This window comes from Capra hircus, chromosome 16 (assembly GCF_001704415.2).
Source record: "Capra hircus breed San Clemente chromosome 16, ASM170441v1, whole genome shotgun sequence".
NCBI classification, from domain to species: Eukaryota; Metazoa; Chordata; class Mammalia; order Artiodactyla; family Bovidae; genus Capra; species Capra hircus.
The window spans coordinates 52,767,775-52,791,594 of record NC_030823.1 but is presented as its reverse complement, the minus strand read 5'-3'; the positions used below and the strand labels follow the sequence as shown (position 1 = coordinate 52,791,594).

General features: G+C 42.8%; 2 protein-coding genes across 2 annotated transcripts; both read right to left on the bottom strand.

Annotated features, from left to right (window-relative positions):
• LOC102177081 (melanoma antigen preferentially expressed in tumors-like) lies at positions 6,449–9,325 on the bottom strand. Its single transcript, XM_005691069.2, has 3 exons — positions 9,039–9,325; positions 8,033–8,605; positions 6,449–7,022 (listed from the first exon to the last, which is right to left on the bottom strand). The coding sequence occupies exons 1-3, from the start codon at positions 9,323–9,325 to the stop codon at positions 6,449–6,451; spliced, it is 1,434 nt and encodes a 477-aa protein (XP_005691126.2).
• LOC102176812 (PRAME family member 12-like) lies at positions 18,151–20,936 on the bottom strand. Its single transcript, XM_013970313.1, has 4 exons — positions 20,650–20,936; positions 20,143–20,296; positions 19,724–19,863; positions 18,151–18,703 (listed from the first exon to the last, which is right to left on the bottom strand). Exons 1-4 carry the CDS (start codon positions 20,934–20,936, stop codon positions 18,151–18,153), a joined length of 1,134 nt encoding a protein of 377 aa, XP_013825767.1.

Genomic DNA, 23,820 nt, shown 5'->3' with positions numbered 1-23,820 from the left:
GAATATTATTCAGCCTTAAAAAGGAACAAAATTATAGCACTCGCATACACACGGATGAAAAATCAAGTTTTGTTTCACAATTTACTCCCAATAGCCTTGGGAAAAACAGTAAAAGAAGCATGTAGCAGCACTGATGCACATACCTAAAGGGCATCACTCAGCATTAACTCAGAAGCAGCTTCCCTGATGTGGGGTCCAGTGTCCTCCAGGTCTCCCTGGCCCCCACCTACAGTCCTTCACCCATCCCCCAACTTGGCCCTTTACAGTCTCATATAGGAAGATGCCAGACAGTTTGACCTGAGACTGGGGATTTGAGTGAATGAAACTGCTCTCCTTCAACTGCAGTGGACAGTGAATGAGAAGAGCCCCAGGTGGCAGTTGGGGGCTTGGGTTTCAGAAACCACCTGCAGCCAACCTTCTTCTCCAGTGACTGTGGGAGTCAAATTCCAGGATAAACATGACCCAGCAGGAAAGTCAGACTCAGAGGTAAGCCTGGGTACCTCAAATGTCACAGGAACATCAGAAACAATTTCTTTCTCAAACAAGGAACCTGAGATCCAGGGTGTGAAGTGAGCTGGGAGTAAGATAATGTCTGGCTCGAAACTGGGACCTTGGAATCAGTTCCAAATTGTTTGTAGGGCAACAAGGCTTAGTCTTTCAATTTAAGCATCATTCCTCCTAGCATCTGTACACCTAAAAACACTAATAGGCCTCAGATGGTTGCCAAGAAAAAAAAAAAAACAAAAACAGAAAGTCGTTGGATGGAGAAATATGATTTGGATTTTCTTTCACATCTGCTCCCTGGATTAGTCCAATCAGAGAAACCCTGAACCTAAGCCTTATAGGTGTCTGCATGCTCAGTTGAGTCTGACTCTTTGCCACCTGAAGGACTGTAGCCCAACACACTCCTCTGTCCATGGAAATTCCCAGGCAAGAATACTGGAGTGAGTTGCTGTTTCATACTTCAGGGGGTGTTCGCAACCCAGGGATCTAACCCCCACCTCTTGAGTCTCCTGTATTGCAGGCAGGTTCTTTACCACTGAGACACCTGGGAGCCTAAGCCATAGCCAACTATAAATAATTGTCTAGTGGGCTACCAGAGGACAGCCTTGTTCCAGCCAGTGGGCTGAATTTGGCTCCCAGGGTTTTCTCTTAAGTTACTCGCTTCCAGAATCAAAGGACCACAATTTGTAAGAGGGGATGGCTGACACGTGAGACTCTGCCTCAGGTTCTGTTTGTCACCATGGCTGTTTCACCTTGTGGTCTTTGAGCGTCAAACAACAGCCCTGCCATTTATGGAAGATTTATTCTGCACTAAGCTCTGGACTCTGTGTTTTTATCTGAGTTAGAGAGCATATAGTACCCATTCCATAGAAGGAGAGATAGATTCAGAGAGGAGCAGTAACTTCTTTGAAGGCACACAGCTTGTTAAGTCGTGAAACCGGAAGTTCTGTTGGTTGATGTTCTTAAACTCTGCTCTATGCCACCTATGTTCTGCCCACTTTGAGCTTTGTAATTAAATACTGAAGTCATGGGCTCTTCTCTTCCGGGAGGAAGTATGAAAGAGAATAAGATTAAGATTCTTCCACATTGCTTTCTATGAAGAACCTGCTATTTAAAAACTGCACTGATAAAATAAAAGTGGAGTGGCTCCATCTACTACAGTGGTTCCCAATGTCTGGTCCTCCAACTAGTAGTATCAGCATCCCTTGAGAACTTATTTAAAATTTATGTTTAAAGATTTTATTTATTTTATCCATTTATTTTATTTTTGGCTGTGGTGGGTCTTCACTGCTGCTCTCAGGCTTTCTCTGGCTGCAGAGAGAGGGGCCACACACTTCTCATGTGGTGGTTTCTCTTGTGGAGCACAGGCTCTAGACGATCTGGCTTCCATAGTTGTGGATCGCAGGCTCTAGAGTGCTGGCTCAGTAGTTGTGGTGCAGGGGCCCACAGCTCCTTGGCATGTGTGACTCTCACAGACCAGGGGTCAAACTAGTGTTCCCTGTATTGCAAGAAGGATTCTTAAGTACTGGATCATCAGAGAAACCCTGAGAACTTTTCAAAAAGTGACTTCCCAGCCCCACCCCAGACCCACTGTCCAGAAATTCAAAGGGTGAGACCAACATCAGTGTTTTAACAAGCACCCCCCACCCCAATACTTACCACATCTGCCAGAGATGCTGGGCCTCTTCACTTTGAGACACCAGGTGAAGAAGAGAGGAAGAATAAAGGTCCTGTCTGGCTCAATTCCACCCTCATTTCCACTCTTTTAGAGAGAGTAGGGAAATCCTCCACCAACCACGTTAGTGCTTGCTATTGGTCAAGGAGCCCAATTATTAACCTATGTAGCAAAGTTTTTAACTTACATTGGAACCCTTTATAATCTGATTCAAGTACTTCTGGTCAATTCAGTGTTAAGAGCCAATTTTAGACTCTCTGTGTGTGTGTGTGTGTGTGTGTGTGTGTATGTGTAAGGTCATGGAACACTAGGATTCATCAGTCCCAGTTCCACTCTCAACCTTTGTCCTCAACCTTCTCAATGCCCAGAAAGGACTACATAGATCGAGGGCTAAGTGATGGAACATGTACTGAGCCAGAGGACTCCTGCCTGCTTCCAGGATACAGATGAATTATACCCTCCCCAATCAAAATATCCACATCCTCAACCCTGGAATATGTGAATAAGATTGTTTATATTCAAGAGGAATTTTGCAGTTGTGATGAAGGGTTTTGAGATGTGCAGATGATGCTCCAAGTGATTCATACTGTGCTGTGGCAGTTTCCAGAAGTGTGGGACATCCAGGGAGCAAGAGCTAATACAGGAGCTCTAAATGCAGCCACATTCCAAACAGACCATTCCAGGATGTGGGAACATGGAGGATATTCAGGAGATCTTCCTTGCCTGAGCAGTAATCAGCTGTAAAGTTGTGACAGAACAAAATCAGAGACAGACACAGGTGTCAGTGGTAAAGTCACATGTTATTCAAAACTATGCAATATAGGAAAATATACCCCATTATGAAAATGGACTTTATTTGCAATTTAACAGGCACAAGTATGGATTCACTGCCAAGAAGCAGGATTTTGCCAGGTGTAAAATTTTTAAGAGGAGACATCAGATCTGGGAGGGATTCTGGATGAACCAATCTAGAAGATTTCTTGCTGAAGGGAACCCAACACTATTAGATAACAAGAATGGGTGGTGAGGAATTTTGATCAGATTTTGGAAGTGATCTGATGTCAAGAGTGTAGTTTCTTCCTGAACAGAGTTACAATTCTTATTCAAAATAAATTTTACATGAAAACCCACAGACCCTCTTGAGAGAAGTTCAGGAACCTGAATAATTGTTGATCAAACAAAGAATGCTTTTATTTATTTATTTATTTATTTTAATTGGAGGCTAATTACTTTACAATATTGTAGTGGTTTTTGCCATACATTGACATGAATCAGCCATGGGTTTACATATGTTCCCCATCCTGAAATACATTTGAATCAGTTCTAATGAGGTAGATGAAACTGGAGCCTATTATACAGAGTGAAGTAAGCCAGAAAGAAAAACACCAATACAGTATACTAACGCATATATATGGAATTTAGAAAGATGGTAACGATAACCCTATATGCGAAATAGCAAAAGAGACATAGATGTATAGAACAGTGTTTTGGACTCTGTGGGAGAAGGCAAGGGTGGGATGATCTGAGAGAATGGCATTGAAACATGTATATTATCATATGTGAAACAAACAATGCTTTAATTAAAGGGATTTTGTTGGGTCACTGGGTGGACTGGTGTTAACTTGGGAAAAAGTGAAGGTCACTAATGCTGTGCAGGGAGGGTTCAGGCAGGTCATGGGAGGCTTGGAATAAACTGGAAATACTTTGTAAGATTTCCATGATCTGAGTAATATTCTCTCTCTCTCTCCAGTGGTGGCAGGGAAATGATTTTGTCAGCCAACAAAGGAGCAGGAATGGAGTGGGGAGAGAGCACAACCTTCAACCTGGCTTGATCAGAGCAGTTGTATTGGACACACAGGAGGTACCACAGCCTTGGCTGTTTGCAGGCAGCTTGGCTATGGTTTTTCCAGTGGTCATGTATGGGTGTGAGAGTTGGACTGTGAAGAAGGCTGAGCGCCGAAGAATTGATGCTTTTGAACTGCGGTGTTGGAAAAGACTCTTGAGAGTCCCTTGGACTGCAAGGAGATCCAACCAGTCCATTCTAAAGGAGATCAGCCCTGGGATTTCTTTGGAGGGAATGATGCTGACGCTGAAACTCCAGTACTTTGGCCACCTCATGTGAAGAGTTGACTCATTGGAAAAGACTGATGCTGGGAGGGATTGGGGGCAGGAGGAGAAGGGGACGACAGAGGATGAGATGTCTGGATGGCATCACTGACTCGATGGACAAGAGTTTGGATGAACTCTGGGAGCTGGTGATGGACAGGGAGGCCTGGCGTGCTGTGATTCACGGGGTTGCAAAGAGTCAGACACGACTGAGCGACTGAACTGAACTGAACTGAACTGGGTGTGGATATGGCAAAAACATAGAAGGGTGACCACTGGAATATTGATGAGTTCACTGTAATCTCACTTTCTCTTCATGGTGATGGGTTTCTATGAACTGAATGTTTGTTCCCCATCTCCTACCCCACCTCCCATACCCACCACACCCCACAAACTCATATCTTGAAGCCTTAGTCCCCAGGGTGATGGGATTTGGAGTTATGGCTCAGATGGTCAAGCATCTGTCTAGAGTGCAAGAGACCTGGGTTTGAGCCCTCGGTTGGGAAGATCCCCTGGAGAAGGAAATGGCAATCCACTCCAGGACTATTGCCTGGAAAATCCCATGGACAGAGGAGCCTGGTAGACTACAGTCCATGGGGTCGCAAAGAGTCAGACACGACTGAGCGACTTCACTTCCACTTTCTTAGGAGGTAACTAGGTTTGGCTGAGATCATGGAGCTGAAGATCCTTGAGCCATTTAGTGCCCTTAGGATCAAATGAAGAGACTTGAGCTCCCCTCCCCCCAAGAAGTGAGGAAACTAGGAAGCTTGTTCTCTCCATAACCCAACCTCAGTGCATCTCTGATCTCAGTCTTGCAGCCTCCAGAACTGGAAGATGTAAATTTTTTTGTTTGTTTGTTTAAGCCCCTCAGTCCATTGGATTGTTATAATGGCCTGAATTGCCTCAGACACACAGGAATAAGATAGAAAGATTGTACAGGAAGGTGGAAGATATTTGTGGGCTCACAATTTTATTTTTCTTGAAAAATCACACAGCGCATAATAAGAAGTTGGTGCTTTCTATAGTAGGTTAAAGTAACATATTGGTGGTATGATTGACTTTATAATGTAATCCACTCTGGCATAAAATTCCTTATGACTATAAAAATCGTTCATTATTTCGGGTCATAGGCAATTCATGTGAAAATGTATACTGCCCGCAAGTGTTATTTGTTTTATATCCTACGCATTTATATTATTTGTTGTTCAGTCCCTCAGTTGTGTGTCCTACTCTTTGGACAGGCTTCCCTGTCCTTGAAAGAATATAATTTTAATAGAAACACTAAAACCATGTTATATGCCTCTATGATTTGTGTGTTTTGCTAAAAGATACATAATAACTTCCCTAGCCCAGCAGATTAATTAAGAAGGGTCATTATCCACCTGGGTAATGAGTTGGCAAAGTCCAGAGGTTCAGCTTATCTGAAGTCCAGAAGTCCCCTTCTAGAATTGGTACCCATGCCTTTTGCAGTTAAACTCTTTCCTCCCACAAAAAAAAAGGTCAAAAATGGAAACTTATGGAGGGACCAAAAAATGATGAGGACTGCTCATGACCAGGGTCATGGCCTGAGTCAGCCATAAAGGTCCTGCCTAGGCTTTCACGCAAGTGGCGCATTGGACACTAAGTATGCTCCTCTCTGTGTGTATTAACCCACTGAACAGCCCCAGAAGTAAAAAATGGAGGTCAGAGATGCCCCCAAAGAATAAAGAACTGTTGGGAATGGTAAGGTTTTGAATCATAGACGACACAGTGCCTTAAAAAAAAAAAATCAGTTTCCAGAGATTCCTGTGGTACAAACTGAAAAATTAAGATAATACACCATGGATGACAGCAATCCATTTACAATGAGGGTCTCTTATTTCTGACCATTTCTTTACAACTATATACCCAAGGATAACTCCAACAGGTGAGTCTCAACTTGAATCCACCTAAAGAAATTTAGGTTCCTAGTTCTGATACTACAGGATGAACACATGTCCACAAGCATTCCTTTACCAGGGAGACTACATTTCCCCGTCCTGCTTCCCCTGCAGGATCACCTTTCCTTTCCACATTCACATTGAGCAGACGTCTGAAACCGGCTCTATTTTCCCTTCATGATGTATCTTGTCCTAGATCTCAGTTTCCAAGTGCTCAGAAGAAAGCTTTGATCGATGCACCAAACTAGGCACAGGTGTTACCACCGTATATGATGGGCTCAGGACGGTAGAATGTGTTATCTCCACAGTGTGGGCAGGGTGTCAAGCTAATCCAGATGGTCCTGGGATGTCTCAAGTGCTTCAGAATCTCAAGCAGTTCAGTCTGACACTGGGCAAGTCTCCCAGGTTGGAGGATCCTGTCAGAGCTGAAACCTTCCTGAGGGACAGGGTATAGCTCTTGACTTAAACTGGGCAGCCCAGAGGTGTGTTGCAGCAGCTTCTCCATGATGGCCATGGAGAGGAGGTTACCACAGAGACTGAAGCATGTGAGCTGGATGCAGTGGCTCAGGGCTGGCAGGATGGCTTCAAGGTGGGAGTCCCTGATTCCACATTGCTCTAAGTACAGTTCCTGGAGGGTAGATGCAATTTTCTCCAGCAGAGCTGGGAGGAGCTCTGAACTAGAGTAGGTCATGGTAACCCCACTCAGATCCAGGCCCCTTAGGTGACTGATATTCGGGCTCTGGGATAGATGGGTCAGGTCTGAATCTGTGAGCAGGCAGTGAGTTATCTCAAGGTTGTCCAACGGGGTCATCAGGCACCTAGGGAGAAAGAGAGGGACTAGGTATTGGAAACTGAGGTGGCAGTTGATCACAAGTTGAGAGACAAGTGATCTGCCCAAGCCCAAGTTTGGTCTGATCATCTAATCAGATTAATACTCAGAATGGCTAATCTCATTGTAGACAGACATTTCACCTTCTCTGTGGGACTGGGTCAAGTACAGTTTTAAAAGCTCTTTCTCCTCAGTACTCAAGCAGAGAAAAATGTACTCTGCTTCCTTACAAAGAGGAATGAAGATAATGGAATGTACCAGGCAAACTTAGAGGAGAGCCTGACACCTTATCTCAATAAAGAGTGGACATCACTGAATGTTAATAGTAAGAGATCTACTTACTAGGCAGGCTACCTAGGCAGGCTACCTTCCGAACATGCTTGGGCCCCAGACATCCATCTAGGGCAGGTGAGGCTTCTGGGTGACATGCATAGAGGACCAACCTAGGCAAAATCCCACAGCATCCACAGAGGATGCCAGTCTGCAAGGGCTCATTTACATCCCTGCTTTATCTGCAAGTCATCTACCAATTTTTATGATCCCTTTGACACCTGCCCCATTACCATCATCTCCAGAATCATGCATTTCCCATATATTATTTACCATATCTGGAGCAAAAAACAACCTTTTACAGACAAGGAATTTGAGATAGGCTCATTGTAGCCACAAAACTGGAGAACACAGAGCATCAGTTCAGAAATGCTCAGGACTAGAGGAGTTCTCTGTGTTCAATGCCCCCTTTCCTTAGCTATTTTCCTAAGTCATCTAGGAAAGATATCTCTTCCTAAGAAATCAAATACCCACCCCCCTAGATTCTAACCCCTAGTCTAGAGCTTCCTATCCTAGTTCCCCCTTCAAGAGCCTCTCTCCAAGTTTGGACCCCTACCTTGATTTGTGTGGTTATGTAATACACAGTTTACAATGGAGCAGCAAAGGGGACAGTACATTCGATATTCTCTTGTTGGGTTCACTGTTACCTGGTCAGTGGTGCACACTCACCTGAGCATCTGGTCCAGGCAGCCTTCGAGGTAGAAGGGAGATTCCAGATGGAGATTCTGGAGGCAGTGCAGCCTCAGGAACTGAGAAGTAATTTTGACAACGTGCTCTTCCTCCTGCTCCTCGGAATCAGGCATGTGGATGTGGGAGATGAGGAGTCTCTGCAAATTGGTCATCTGGCCCAGGAGAGGAGCAAACATGGCCAGGGTGGACAGATGCCAGGTGCAATCCACATATACCTCCTGGATACAGTCCAGCTGCACCATGCTCAGGACCTTCATAATATTATCCATGGAAAATGAAATAATCCTCAGCTTCTTACAACATAGGTGTATGGAAGCTTTCCTTTCTTCCACCCATCTCATAAGGTAGGTAAGGAATCCACCCATGCTCCTTTCCTTGAGGTGAAGTTCTATGAACACCTGGAAGGGAGCCAAGGGCTGCTCAGTCCTCAACGTGTCCTCAGCCCCTAGTGCCATTGAAGAGCTTGAGGACACATGGACACTGGATCCAGACCACATTCTCCAGAAGTCCTGGCCAGCATTCCTTAAATCCAGCACACGAAGTTTGCACCTCCTGTGGGGAAACAACAAATTGGCAGTGATGGTTCTAAGATCCACAAAAAATTTAGGCAACACTCTGACTTCCCGCCTTAGCTTTTATTTCACATTCCCAATGTCACAAGCTGCCTTGCCCTCTTCTTCCCTCTTTGCCTCACCTTCTTCCATCTCCTTTTCCATTTCAATTTTCCCTAACATTCTACCCTAGTGCCCTTAAGCATCCCTGTGAGGAGGCTGGCACATGTACTTTCACGTTTCTTTGAATCTTAGGCACTCCAACACTGCTAGAAGGCATTTTCCAGAGTGAGCTTAGCAATGGCCAAGTCTCAGTGTTTCTTTATTGGCATCACCAGAAGTGACTGATCCATACATGTGCCATCTACCCTCCTGATGTCAGCTGTTTCTTCTTGACTGCTCATAACCTATCAGATTACCTGCATCAGACTCACCTGGGCTGATCCTTCTGCGTGAGCAGGATATCAAGGCCATCCAGCACTGCTTGTAAGGTTCCCAGATGAGGTGTCTGCATTAGGCCCCCCAGAGGCAGGCGGACAAAGGGCCAGGCTTGCACCAAAGCCTTTAGGGTCTTTCTGCGTCTTCCACAGAATGCTTCCATGAAGAGTGGGGGGAAGAGCTCGATCGGCAGATGTTCCAGAGCAGAAACGGACAAGGTCTCATCAGTTAGTAGGCTCTTTCCTGCCAGGTTCAGGAGTCTCAGGGGGTTCTGGACACTCATTCTGAATCTACTCCTAAAGGAATTCTGTGAGAACTTGCAGGAAAGAAAGCATCATTCTCAGGTAAGCATGAACACCCCTTCATCTCTTTCCCCATCCTTCAGAGGAACCATCTCTGAGCAAAAGTCTCTGCTCTGATAGTTGTGGAATAGCCTCAGTTTTGAACAATTTCACTCCAGTCCAGGCTAAGTGAGGGAAATGTGATAGTTATGCCCCACAGACACCAAAACAAGCATTTCACAAGGACTAAGCATCAGACTTTATTTTGGGGGGCTCCAAAATCACTGCAGATGGTGACTGCAGCCATGAAATTAAAAGACATTTACTCCTTGGAAGGAAAGTTATGACCAACCTAGATAGCATATTCAAAAGCAGAGACATTACTTTGCCAACAAAGATTCATCTATTCAAGGCTATGTTTTTTTCCAGTGGTCATGTATAGATGTGGGAGTTGGACTGTGAAGAAAGCTGAGTGCCAAAGAATTGATGCTTTTGAACTGTGGTGTTGGAGAAGACTCTTGAGAGTCCCTTGTACTGCAGGAGATCCAACCAGTCCATTCTAAAGGAGATCAGCCCTGGGTGTTCATTGGAAGGACTGATTAGCTGAAACTCCAATGCTTTAGCCACCTCATGCGAAGAGTTGACTCATTGGAGAAGACTCTGATGCTGGGAGGGATTGGGGGCAGGAGGAGAAGGGGACAACAGAGGATGAGATGGTTGGATGGCATCACCAACTCGATGGACATGAGTCTGAGTGAACTCTGGGAGTTGGTGATGGACAGGGAGGCCTGGCGTGCTGCTATTCTTGGAGTTGCAAAGTGTTGGACATGACTGAGTGACTGAACTGAACTGAAGGAGGAAGAAACTCAACCCACTATTCCATTCATATACGTTCACTGCTTTGCTTAATCAGGTTTCAGTGGGAAGTATGTACCATGAGCTGAAGGTTAAGTTCCATCTTTTTTGGGGGAAAATATTTAAATCATCACTTAGAGCCTTAAAACTATGGGAATAAAAGCATCATGTAGCCCAACACAGCGTCCATCCTCAGTTCCCACAGTTACTGAACTGAGAAACATGAAACAGATACTCCTTAAATAAATATCATTTGCACAAACTGGATATTTTTAATGTCAAGAAATAAAATGTCAAAAATTTAGATGTTTTCATTAAAAAATAAAATCTTATTGGTTAAGATATTTTAAAACAATATAAAGAAAGCACATAACAAAATGTTTGGGATTAAGGCAAAATTACACTTAGAGGTCAAACCAAAATCTTATATGCATACATCTGAAAAGAAACCTCCCTGACATCCACTGCTGCACGCCAGCAGCAGAAACCCACTGACCATAGGAAGGAGGAGGGGTCCTTTGCTGAGGTCTATAACTTACCTGCTCTGCTGGGGTTGACAGGGTGCTCAGAGGTCAGATCTGGTGGAGAAGCCAGGCAGTGACTCAAGAAGTTTCTACACCTCTTCCTGATGCCTCAGGTTTTTATTGGCCTTTCTGATCACATCTTTCCTCTGTCCATCCAATCAGAAAGTGAAGCTTGATTAGATTTCCAAATGTCCATCAGGTAAATCCTGATTGGATATTTGCTTATAATCAGATGATTTTGACTGAATCAGATATTCATTCAGGAAGGAATACACGGCAGGAAGGGAGACAAGTATTCAACCACAGATTCACTCTATGAACACTGACTGAGTTCTACTAATAGGGTCACTTATGGGGGCTCCCCAGGTGGCTCAGTGGCAAAGAATCCACCTGCCAATCTTTTGATTTCCCTTTCAATTTCATCAGTAACCTGTTCATTATTTAGAAAAATACTGGTTAAGCTCCATGTATTTGTGCTTTTCAGAGTTTTTTTTTTTTTTTGTAATTGATACCTAGTCTCATTGCACTGTGGTCAGAAAAGATGCTTGATAAGATTTCAATTTTCTTAAATTTACTGAGGTTTCCTGCATCGAACCTAGACTGGTGATTCATTTTTTATATGATATTATACATGTTTCAATGCCATTCTCCCAAATCATCCCACCCTCTCCCACTCCCACAGAGTCTATGTTGATGTATGGCAAAACCAATACAATATTGTAAAGTTAAAATAATAATAATAAAATAAAATAAACACACACACACAAACAGTTCATATCAAATGAAAAAAAAATTTATTCAGGTTTGGTTTGGGACCAAATCCTGGAGAATGTTCCATTCCATGTGCACCTGAGAAGAAGGTGTATTCTGCGTTTGGATGGAATGTCCTGATGATATCAATGAGAGCTATCTCATGTAACGTATCACTTAAGACTTGTGTTTCCTTATTAATTTTCTGTTTTGATGATCTGTCCATTGGTGTAAATCGAGTGTTAAAATCTCCTACTATTATTGTGTTACTGTCAAATTCTCCTTTTATGTCTGTTAGTATTTGTCTTATGTATTGAGATGTTCCTATGTTGGGTACATAGATATTTACAATTGTTATGTCTTCCTGTTGGATTAATTCCTTGATCATTATGTAGTGTCCTTCCTTATCTCTTGCAATATTCTTTATTTTAAGGTCTATTTTGTCTGATATGAGGATTGCTGCTCCAGCTTTCTTTTGCTTCCCATTTGCATGCAATATATTTTTCCATCCTCTCACTTTCGGTCTATATGCGTCTTTAGATCTGAAGTGGGTTTCTTGTAGACAGCGTAGATATGGGTCATGCTCTTTTATCCATTCAGCCAGTCTGTGTCTTTTGGTTGGAGTGTTTAGTCCATTTGCATTTAAAGTAATTATTGATGTATATCTATTTATTTACTGCTGGCAGAGTAGAAGGACATGTGCTCATCTCTTTCGAGAGATCTCACATGCTAGCAAAGTAATGCTCAAAATTCTCCAAGCCCTGCTTCAACAGTATGTGAACCATGAGCTTCCAGATGTTCAAGCTGGATTTTAAAAAAGCAGAGGAAACAGAGATCAAATTGCCAACATCTATTGGATCATAAAAAAAGCAAGAGAGTTCCAGAAAAACATCTACTTCTGCTTTATTGATTACACCAAAGCCTTTGACTGTGTGGATAAGAACAACTATGGAACGTTCTTAAAGAGATGTGAGTACTAGATCACCTTACCTGCCTTCTGAGAAATCTGTATGCAGGTCAAGAAGCAACAGAATCGGACATAGAACAACAGACTAATTCCAGTTTGGGAAAGAAGTATGTCAAGGCTGTATATTGTTACCCTGCTTATTTAACTTATATGCAGAGTACATTATGAAAAATGCCAGGCTGGATGAAACACAAGCTGGAATCAAGATTGCCAGGAGAAATATCAATAACCTCCGATATGCAGATGACACCACCCTTATGGCAGAAAGCAAAGAAGAACTGAAGAGCCTCTTGATAAAAGTGAAGAAGGAGAGTGAAAAAGTTGGCTCAACATTCAAAAAATGATCATGGCATCCCATACCATCACTTCATGGCAAATAGATGGGGAAACAATGGAAGCAGTGACAGACTTTTTTTTTTTTTTGCGGGGGGGGGGCTCCAAAATAACTGAAGATGGTGACTGCAGCCCTGAAATTAAAAGACACTCTTTGGAAGAAAAGCTATGACCAACCTAGACAGCATGTACACCTGTGGTGGATTCATGTCAATGTATGGCAAAACCAATACAGTATTGTAAAGTAAAATAAAGTAAAATTAAATTAAAAAAAATAAAAAGCAGAGACATTACTTTGTCAACAAAGGTCCATCTAGTCAAAGCTATGGTTTTTCCAGTAGTCATGTTGGGATGTGAGAATTGGACTATAAAGAAAACTGAGCACTGAAGAATTCATGTTTTTGAACTGTGGTGTTATAGAAGACTCTTGAGAGTTCCTTGGACTGCAAGGAGATCCAACCAGTCAATCCTGAAGAAAATCAATCCGGGATGTTCATTGGAAGGACTGATGCTGAAGCTAAAATTCCAATCCTTTGGCCACCTGATGTGAAGAACTGACTCACTGGAAAAGACCCTGATACTGGGAAAGATTGAAGGCAGAAGGAGAAGGGGACGACCAAGGAAGAGATGGTTGACTTCAGGAGTTGGTGATGGACAGGGAAGCCTGGCATGCTACAGTCCATAGGGTTGCAAAGAGTCGGACATGACTGAGTGACTAAACTGACTGACTGTGTGAGATATATATATATATATATATATATATCTGTGTTCCTATTGCCATTTTCTTAATTGTTTGGGGTTTGTTTTTGTAGATCTTTTTCCTCTCTTGTATTTCCTGACTATATAAGTCCCTTTAGTACTTGTTGTAAAGCTGATTTGGTGGAACTGAATTCTATTAATTTTTGCTTCTCTGTAAAGCTTTTGGTTTCTCCATCAGTTTTGAATGAGATCCTTGCCAGGTAGAGTTATCTTCATCGTACATTTTTCCCTTTCAGTACTTTATTTTTTTATTTTTAATATAAATTTATTTATTTTAATTGGAGGTTAGTTACCTTACAATATTGTATTGGTTTTTCCATACATCAAATATATCCTGCCATTCCCTTCTGGCCTGCAGAGTTTCTGCTGAAAGATAAGCTGTTAAACATATGGGGTTTCCCTTGCTGCTTTTAATAGTCTTTTTTTGGTGTTTAATCTTTGTTAGTTTGATTAGTATTTGTCTTGGTGTGTTTCTCTTTGGGTTTATCCTGTATGGGACTCTTTTCACCCCTTGGACTTGATTAACTATTTCCTTACCCATGTTGGGAGAATATTCAACTATCAGTTCAGTTCAGTCACTCATTCATGTCTGACTCTTTGTGACCCAATGGACTGCAGCACACCAGGCTTCCCTGTCCATCACCAACTCCCAGAGCTTACTCAAACTCAACTAACCTCTTCAAACATTCTCTCATACGCTTTCTTTTTCTCTTCTTCTTCTGGGACCCCTATAATTCGAATGTTGGTGCATTTAAGATTGTTCCAGAGATCTCTGAGACTATCCTCAGTTCTATTCATTCTTTTTACTTTATTCTGCTCTTCAGCAGTTATTTCCACACCATTTTATCTTCCAGCTCACTAATCCATTCTTCTGCTTCAGATATTCTGCTATTGATTCCTTCTAGTGTATTTTTAATTTCAGTAATTGTGTTGTTTGTTTCTGCATGTTTATCCTTTAATTCTTCTAGGTCTTTGTTAATTGATTCTTGCATTTTCTTCATTTTATTTTCAAGATTTTGGATCATTTTTCTATCATTATTCTGAATTCTCTTTAAGGTAGTTTGCCTATTTCATCTTCATTTATTTGGACTTGTGTGTTTCTAGTTTGTTCCTTCATTTGTGCAGTATTTCTTTGTCTCTTCAATTTTTTTTAAACTTATTGTCTTTGAGGTCTCCTTTTCCCAGTTTTCAAGGCGGAACTCTTTCTTTCTTTTGGTTTATGCCCTCTTAAGATTGGCCCAATAGTTTGTGTAAGCTGCATGTAGGGTATAACTTTGTGCTTACATTCTAGTGGGAGGAGGTGAGTTTTATTTTTCCCTCTGATGGACAGAGCTGAGTGAGCTGATAATCCTGTCTGCTGATGATTGGGTTTGTATTTTTGTCTTGTTTGTTGTTTGGATGAGGTGGCCTGTACAGGGTGCTGCTGGTAGTTGGGTGATACTTAGTCTTATATACAAGTGTTTGCTTTTGTGGGAGTTCTCACTATTTGATACTACCTAGGGTTAGTGTTTCTCTGTTACTCTAGGGTCTTGGAGTCAGCACTTCCACACCAAAGGCTCAGGGCTTGATCTCTGGCCAGGAATGGAAATTTCACAGGTGGTCTGTTATGACATTAAGTGGGTTTAAAACAAATACCCCAAAATGAGAAACCAAAGGCAAATCCAAGACAAATAACAACTACAAAATCAGGCAATTAATAATTAAAATAATATACACAAAACATATATACCCATAAGCAAAATCAAATAGTCCAACAAATATAAAGTACAATAGATTGACCCAGTGAACAAAGAAAACCAAAAATGATATCCATCAATTAAGAACAAAGCTAACTAAAACACAAGCTGGAAAACAAAACTAAAGCAAGATACCAAATTGGAAATAAAAAAGCAATGAAAGCAAAATGAACAAATATGGTGAGAAAAAGAAAGGAAGAAAAGAATAGAAATGTAAAGTTAAACAGAGGTAGACAAAGAAGATATATATATATATATATATATATATATATGATTAACTGCAAGAGGAAAAGAACAGTAGGAAAAGCAAATGAAAGAATAAATGTAGAAAAATAATAAGCTTAAAATTTTAAATTAAAAAAAGGAAAAAAGTACAAAAGGAAAACTTTATAGAACTACAAAAGGGCAGCATAGAGGCAGAAGTTTATAACAGAAACAAAAAGTGTGATTTAAAAAGTCTCAAAAGCTTAAATAGATTTCATAGTGCTAATAAAATCAACAACTACAACAGAGGGGGGGAAAAGGGGAAAAATTCAGAAGAAACTAAAGTCAAAATATAAGATTAATAAATGTTTTTCTTGAGCTTTTGCTGTCAGTGTCCTGTCCCTCGCTGGGAGTCACAGTCCACCTTGTCTCCCTAGGATGCCCTCCAACACTGTGCTGGACTCTGAACATGCTGTGGGGCCAGCTCAGACTCTAATCTGGTCCTACTCCTGTGTGTTCATGCCCCCACTGTCCACAGCTGCCAGAACTACTGTGTTTCCTTTTGTGGGAGCTCTCAATGTCCTTTTATATATTCCATAGACAGAATCTGCCTAGTTGATCACGTGGATTTAACCTTGTACAGCTGGTGGGAAGGTTTTGGGTCCTCTTCCTTAGCCACACTGCCCCTGGGTTTCAACTGTGGTTTTATCTTCACCTCTGTATGTGGGTAGTCCACTGGGATTTGCTCCTGGGGCTGTCCTGGAGGACTTGGGTCTGCCCCAGTGAGTGTTAAGTGTGGGAGTGGAGCAGGTGTTTGGGTCGCAGGGGCCCTGGAAGCACCAGGTACTCAGGGGAGGTGGTGGCTAGAGAAGCAGGAAAAATAGTGCTCTAGAAGGGTAAGGCAACCCACTCCAGTATTCTTGCCTGGAGAAGCCCACTGACCAAGAAGCCTGGCAAGCCACAGTCCACAGGGTTGTGAAGAGTTGGACACGACTGAAGCAACGCCACATATATAGAAGCAAGGCCTTTCTTACTCATGGCAGCTCTGCCCCAGTGAGGGCTGAGCTTGAAGGTGGCAGAGCTGCTTGGGTCATGGGAACCCTGGCGGCGCCAAGTGTGTAGGGACACGGACTGCCTCAGCTGCAGGATTTATGGCCCTAACAGAGTCTTTTGGAGCCTCTGGCAGCTGGCGATCAGGCCTCTTAGGCTAGTCTTTCTCTATTTCTCCACTGGTTCAGGCACTTAGAAGGTTCTCTTGCCTGGGGTCCTTCTCTGTTGTTCAGCACCTCAGGCACATAAAGTGGCCACCCTGGCTAGAGTCCTACTCTGTTGTTCCATGCATCAGGCGCTTGATGGGCAGCCTCTCTATTGTCCAGCTGCCAATGCTGACAGGTGGGGAGAGAGAGGCTTTGGTGATGGCCCCACTCTCTATGCATGACTCAGCAGTATTTTCTTGTTTCAGTGGCTGCCTGGCTTTCCTCCACAGCCATTTCTCATCACAATCTCCTCCCTCACATCCCCTTTGTCAGTCTCCCAGCAGTCAACAGCAGCCCTTGCCCTGGGATTGTTCCACAATCCCTAAGCTCCAGCTCCTAGCTGTTTCACCTTCTAGGTGACCTGCATCTCTGTCTGGGGTAAATAGGGCTGTGGCAAGGATTATTTGATTCTCATTCCATTTAGGCTGTCAAAGATCAGCTTATTCACTCTTGGCCTCAAATGTTTCTCCTCTGATCAAGCCAATTGCCCCAGTGTGGGGATCAGACCCCTGCTTCAGTTCCCCCACCCATTGAAGGCAGGTCCAGTCCTACTAACACTCCAGTTTTTCACCCTAGTTCCTTCATCCTACTGAGTTTTGCGTGGTTCTATATATTCTTTTCCAGTGGTCAGGTACTCCTGCCTTCTCTCAGCTGGAGTTCTGCAAGCACTTCTGTGTCTGAAAGTGTATTCTTGATGTACCCATAGAGAGAGATGTACTCTACATCCATCTACTCCTCTGCCATCTTGTTCCCAACTGGGATGTGTTGTTGAGGACACTGAGTATGTTTCCTTTGTTGCTTGTATTAACCAATAAAAGAAAGTAAGGAAATCAAAAGGAAAAAAATAATAAGGGAATGATGGCGTTTCAGATCATAGTCTATGGAGTGCTTTTCACTCGCATCAGTAACTGGAGATGCCGGAGATGTAAACACAGAAAGCATGATGATATCATGGACAACATTTTTTCATTTACAATGAAGGTCTCTTTATTTCTGATCATTTGTACAATGGTGCATACAGAAATAACTCAAACTGAATCATCCAGAAGTTCAAGTTCATATTTGACTTTATAAATATGTCTCTAAAAGTCCCCAGCAACTACCCAAATCAACACATCCTTCTAGAATCATGCATCCCTGCTGGATACATTTGCTTCTCTTAATCACACTGAGCAGATATCAGAAACCAGGGGTGCATTTTCCCTTCATAATGGACCTATGTTCTAGATTTCAGTTTCCAAGCATCCAGAAGAAAGTTTTTGATAGAAGAAACCACCTAGGTAGGGTATTTGGAGAAAGAAGTAAATGGCCACACACTCCAGGTATTCTTTCCTGGAGAATCCCAGGGACAGAGGAGCCAGGTGAGCTGCTGTCTATGGGGTCACACAGAGTCAGACACGACTGAAGCGACAGCAGCAAAGCAGCAGGCAGGGTATTACAGTTTTATGCATTGGGACTCAGGTGATAACACATGTCCTCACCACAGTGAGGACAGGGGCTCGGGCTAACCCAAATCTTCCTGGGACGTCCCAAGTCTGTAAGGATCTCCCAAAGCTCAGCTTTTAGCTGGGCAAGTCTCTCCTGGTGAAGAATACCCAGAGAGCTGTAACTCTCCCTAGGGGCAGGATAAAGCTCTAGACTTAGAGCAGACAACCCATCAGTATGACGCAGGAGACTCTCCAGGACAGTCATGGAGATGAGGTTTCCACACAAGCTGAGGACCCTGAGCTGGGAGCAGCTGCTCAGGACAGGAAGGATGGCCATGAGGTGGAAGTCCATGATCCCACACAGGTTTAAGTCCAGCTCTTCAAGAGTGCCTGCAACTTTCTCCAGCAGAACTTGAAGGAGCTCGGCACGAAAGTTGGTCAAGGTAACACCATTTAGATTCAGGCCCTTTAGCTGACAGATGTTCCAACACTGGGACAGATGAGTCAAGTCTGATTCTGTAAGCAGGCAGTTGGTTATTGAGATGTTGTACAAGGAGGTCTTCAGGCATCTGGAGGGGAAAAAAAGAAAAACAAGTAATTAGATCTGGAAAACCAGGGTGATAAGCGATCTCCACTTGAGAGATAAATGTTTGGCTTGAAGCCAAGCTTGTTATTACCATCTGATAAAACTCAATACCAAGAATGTCCAGTCTGATTTTACCTAAGTCCTGCGATTTTCATTTTGTGACTGGATCAAGCTCAAAAAACCTTGAAAACTCCTTTTCCTCATATGTCAAGCAGAATACAACATACTCCGCTTCCTTAGGAGCATGAATGAAGATAATGGAATGCACTAGAAATGCTCAAAGGAGAGCCTGGGACAGTCACCATCAAGTGTGAACACCACTGAATTTTAGTACTGGGAGATGAGATAAATATGCTTTTAATTCAGATCCCTTCAGTCAATGCTTGGGCTCCAGATGCCTGTATCTCTGGCCAGGCCAAGCACTTGGAAGACATGTAGAAACAATAAAACCCCATACATTGCCCTGGGGCTGCCAAACTTCAGCAACTTCCAACTGGGCATCATCTACAAACCTTCTATCATTGTTCACTCTCCTTTTGCTTCTGCTTCATTACCATTAGCTTTAGAATCATGCACTTCCAGAATATTACCTTACGTGCAACACAAGACCACCTTTAAGGGCTGGGACTTTAAGACAAGCTCATTGTGATCACAGATTAGTGACGACAGAGTTTCTTTTTAGAAATGCTAAGGTCTGATGTGGTTTTTCCCTGTCAATGCCACCTTCACTAACCTGTTTGCTTAAGTCATCTGAACAGAGATAGCTTTTCCCAAAGAAATCACATACATGTCCGCACTACATTTATGCCCCCCTTATTCGTAGATTCCTAACCTGATGTCCCTTTCCAGATGTCCCTTTGCTAACCTTTCTATCCTGGTTTTCTCACACCTTGATTGCTCTGCATATGTGTTACCACAGGTCACAGTAGAGCAGCAAATGAGACAATGCATTTGATATTTTACTATTTTGTTCACTGTTAGTCAACCAGTGCTGGTCCCCTACCTGAGCATCTGATTCAGGCGGCCTTCGAGGAAAGATGGACCTGCCATACGGAGATCCCGGAGGTACTGCAGCCTGAGGATCTGAGAGGTAAATTGCAGAAGAGCCTGATGGTCCTGTTCCTCAGTAACAGACCCATGAATCTGGGAGAGAAGGAGTCTCTGAACATTTCTCATCTTGCCCAGGAGAGAAGCAAACTTGGCCAGGGTGGACAGCTTCTGGGTGAGACTCAATTCTACCTCCTGTACACAGTTCAGCTTCACCATACTGAGAATTTTCTTAATATTTTCCTTGGACCTTGAAATAATTTTTATCTTCTTACAGCACAGGTGCATGGAGGCTTTCCGTTGCTCCACCCACCTGAGGAGGTAGGTGAGGAATTTGATCGAGGTCTTTGTCTTGAGACAAAGTTCTATGTATACCACCAAGGGAGTCAATGGGTGCTTTGTCCTTGACATGTCCTCAGCCACTGGTGCCATCAGTGAGCTTGAGGGCACATGGTCCATGTCTCCAGACCACATGTTCCAGAAGTCCTGGCCAGTATTTCTCAAGTCCAGCACCCGCAGTTTGCATCTCCTGTGGGGAAACAGATTAGGTGGGACTCTTTAAAATACACACTGAATGAAACTGCAGCTTCAGAATTTAGGCAACATTCTAACCTCCCATCTGTGCTTTTACATCACATTCCTGATATCACCTTCTGTTTTTTCTCTTTCCTCTCTTGCTCACTTTCCTCCAGCTCCTTTTCCTCTTCCATCCTTCTCATTATACTTTTGTAAGGTATTTCCCAATGTGATCTCAGCAATGCTCAAAGCTTCTGAGCATTTTCAGAAGTCTCTGGTCCACCTCTTGGTCATTCACTCTCCCTGACACCAGCAGTGTCTTCCAGGACACCCAAGATCCTACCAAGCTACCTGGTTTGGACTCACCTGGGGTGAACTTTCTGGGCCAACAGGACATCAAGACCATCCAGCACTGCCTGTATGGTTCCTTGGTGAGGCTTCTGCATCAGGCCTCCTAGAGGCAGGCGGGCAAAGGGCCAGGCTTGCACCATGGCCTTCAGGATCTCGCTGTGTCTTCCAGAAAAGGCGGCCATGAATAGTGGTGGGTAGAGCTCCATGGGCAGATACTCCAAAGAACAGATGGCCAAGGCCTCATCTTTCACTAGGCTCATTGCTGCCAAATTCACAAGTCTGAGTGGGTCATAAGCACTCATCATGACTCTTCTCGGAATAGAATCCTGTGAAAATGCAAGGGAACAAAGCATTCTTCTCAGGTCAATCATACCCATAAGGGTGGTCTCTCTCCCCATCCTTCAGGAAAATCAAATCAGAGCCAAAGTCATTGCCTTGGAAATGATGAACCAGAATGGAAGAAACTCAGTTTGTCTGGCTTCCAGTCTGGATTTGATAGGCATTAAGCCATAGATCTGCCCCTTCTGGCACTTGAGCAAGAATCTCTCCAGTATGAAGAACGAAGAAAAGCAACCAGTAGGTCATTCATTTCCTTCCACTGCTTTGCTTAATGTATTTCTCTGTTGTGCACTTGTATCAGGATATTGAACAAGCTGACTCCCTTTTTCAAAGGAGAAAACATGTAAAGTATCACATAGGGCCCAAATTATGGAGTTAGAAGTTCATGTGGAAGTTGAGCTTCCATCCTCAGTTCCCAAAGTTAACTTTGATTGGAAGGATTACAGAGATACCTTAAAAGAAATGCCATTTGTGCATAGATTAAAACTTTAAATGTCAAGAAATAGCATTTCAAACAGTTAGATGTCTTTTATTACCCAGAAAAACTTCTTGATAAGACATTTAAATGATATAAACCAAAGCCAAAATCAAATGTTTAGGATGAAGGCAAAGCTACACTTTGAGCCAAAAAGAAAGCCTAAAATTTGCTTAACCAAAAGAAAAGAAAGAGGAAAACTCTTCCTGTCATGTCAGACTACATTCCATCTTTCATACATGCTGGCATTGGCAGACTTTCTTCCCTGAAGTTGGTAACTTACCAGATCTGTGTGGTTGCAGGCTGCTCAGACCAAACTTGGTGGAGAACACAGGCATTGACTCTAGAGTGAAAAGCTTCTGCGTCTCTTCGTTGGTGCTTCAGGCTTTTATAGAACTTTTTAACAACATCTGCCCTCCTTCTAACTGTTAACTTCCAATTACAAGGCACTACCTGATTAGATTCCAGAGTGCCCATCAGGTTAATCCTGATTGGGTTACTGCCAATCTCCTGGTGAATTGATTGAATAAGACTCCATTCTTGAAAAAGAAAGAATGGGGTTTAGTGGGGGGCAAGGAATCCAGGACTTATTCCTTGATTCATACCATACAATTGGATTGAATTTTGTTAAAATGGACAGTTGTGTTTCTGAGTAGAAGAAAGGTTATGAGTTTCTGACATCATACAAAAAAACAAAACTGAAAGCAGTGTCTTGAATACATCATTGTTGGGAGATCTTTGGCCAAATATATTGATTAAATATCAAAATTAAGAAGCTTCATAAAGGAAGGGGTGTCATTTCCAAAGGAAATGAAATTAACTCCTTTTGCTTCCAAGTTATCTTTTAGGGATTATATGGGAAAGACAGCAGATTGTGAGTGTAATCAGAGAGCAAGGAATGTGCAATTGGAGATGCAGTTGACTGTTCAGGCTTAAGTCCTGACTTTTCTAAAGGATATCTGGTCAAGATCCTAGTGAGAACTAAGGGTGCTTGCTGGGCAGTGTGGTAGTGGTCATCCCTAAAGGGACCCTGTGAATGACTCAAACAGCCTCATGGATGTTTTTTATTTTTTATCTGAGGAATACAGACATTAAAGGATTTTCTTTGGGTAATATTTAGAAAATAAACAGGTGTGGCTGAGGAGACAGTCTTCTTTGAGGGTTTTCCTCCTAGAATGTTGAGATCAGGACAGCAAACTGACTTGCAAAGACTAAATCTGAAAATGTGAGCATAGGGAGATGTGACTAATTAGTTCTATGAAGAAGTACATTTTCACATCTGAGAGCCAGTGAAGGTGGTCATTGTTGACTCTTTGCGAACTTAGGGTGAGAAGTGAAATAAGCATGGATCAGTCCCATCTAACCTTGTCCCCAATGTAGCAGCTGCTACCGGTAAAGATTGTCTTTGCAGTTCTTCCCATAGAGGATGCACCTGAGATGGCAATTAACCCCAGGCATATTCTCTGGACTCTTGGAGCAGAACTATAACCACATTGGCCCCTTTTCTAAGTAATCATTGATATTATATTGATAATACTTGACTCACTTTGATACTTATTTTGTGAGTAGGGTAAAGACATGACTTGCTGCCCATTTCCCAGTTCACCTGGTTGCTGCTGGACCATGTTGGGAGGGTTAACAAGGAAACAGAACACCAGCAGGAGACCCTTTGCTGCTCCAGGCAGGAGGTGAGGGACAGCACTTGAGTGGTCCTCGGGACAGCTATGAGAATGTTCTGGGGGCAGAATCAGAAGCACCTTGCTCTTACAAGGATGTTGTGGGTTCCTGAGACTGGGAAGGATGAGGCAGGAGCAGGTATGGGGAAATAAAATAAGTAATCTATTAGGTCACATTAGATTTGAAATAGTGACAGCCTTAAGTAAAAAGAAATATCAAGTACCGAATAGCACCTGAAACAAAATCCTATTCATATAAAATCATTCTAACATGTATACTATCATGTAAGAATTGAATCGCCAGTCTATGTCTGATGCAGGATACAGCATGCTTGGAGCTGGTGCTTGGGGATGACCCAGAGAGATGTTATGGGGAGGGAGGTGGGAGGGGGGTTCATGTTTGGGAACACATGTAAGAATTAAAGATTTTAAAATTAAAAAAAAAATCATACACATACTCACTCAAGTGCTAATGTTAAATGTCTCTTATGAAATTTAAATTTTTTATTTGTTGTGGCAGAATCATGGGGGTGCAGAGGCAATTCCAGCCCCAGCAACATCCCAACCAAGCCCACAGACCAAGGGAGGTCTCAGGTCTAGAACAACAAAGACATGCATTTTCTCCTCTGATATTGTAAGGGTCATTGCGGGACAGGTTACAGTTTCAGGCTTAACAGTTTTCTCAAACCAGAGACT

Excerpts from the sequence above, each read along its gene's own strand:
- LOC102177081 (XM_005691069.2), bottom strand. The coding sequence starts at position 9,325 with ATGAGTGTCCAGAACCCCCTGAGACTCCTGAACCTGGCAGGAAAGAGC. Across the intron at positions 8,606-9,038 it reads ACGCAGAAGGATCAGCCCAG|GAGGTGCAAACTTCGTGTGC; the intron begins GTGAGTCTGATG and ends GTTTCCCCACAG. Across the intron at positions 7,023-8,032 it reads TGCCTGGACCAGATGCTCAG|GTGCCTGATGACCCCGTTGG; the intron begins GTGAGTGTGCAC and ends CTTTCTCCCTAG.
- LOC102176812 (XM_013970313.1), bottom strand. The coding sequence starts at position 20,936 with ATGAGTGCTTATGACCCACTCAGACTTGTGAATTTGGCAGCAATGAGC. Across the intron at positions 20,297-20,649 it reads GCCCAGAAAGTTCACCCCAG|GAGATGCAAACTGCGGGTGC; the intron begins GTGAGTCCAAAC and ends GTTTCCCCACAG. Across the intron at positions 18,704-19,723 it reads CGCCTGAATCAGATGCTCAG|ATGCCTGAAGACCTCCTTGT; the intron begins GTAGGGGACCAG and ends TTTCCCCTCCAG.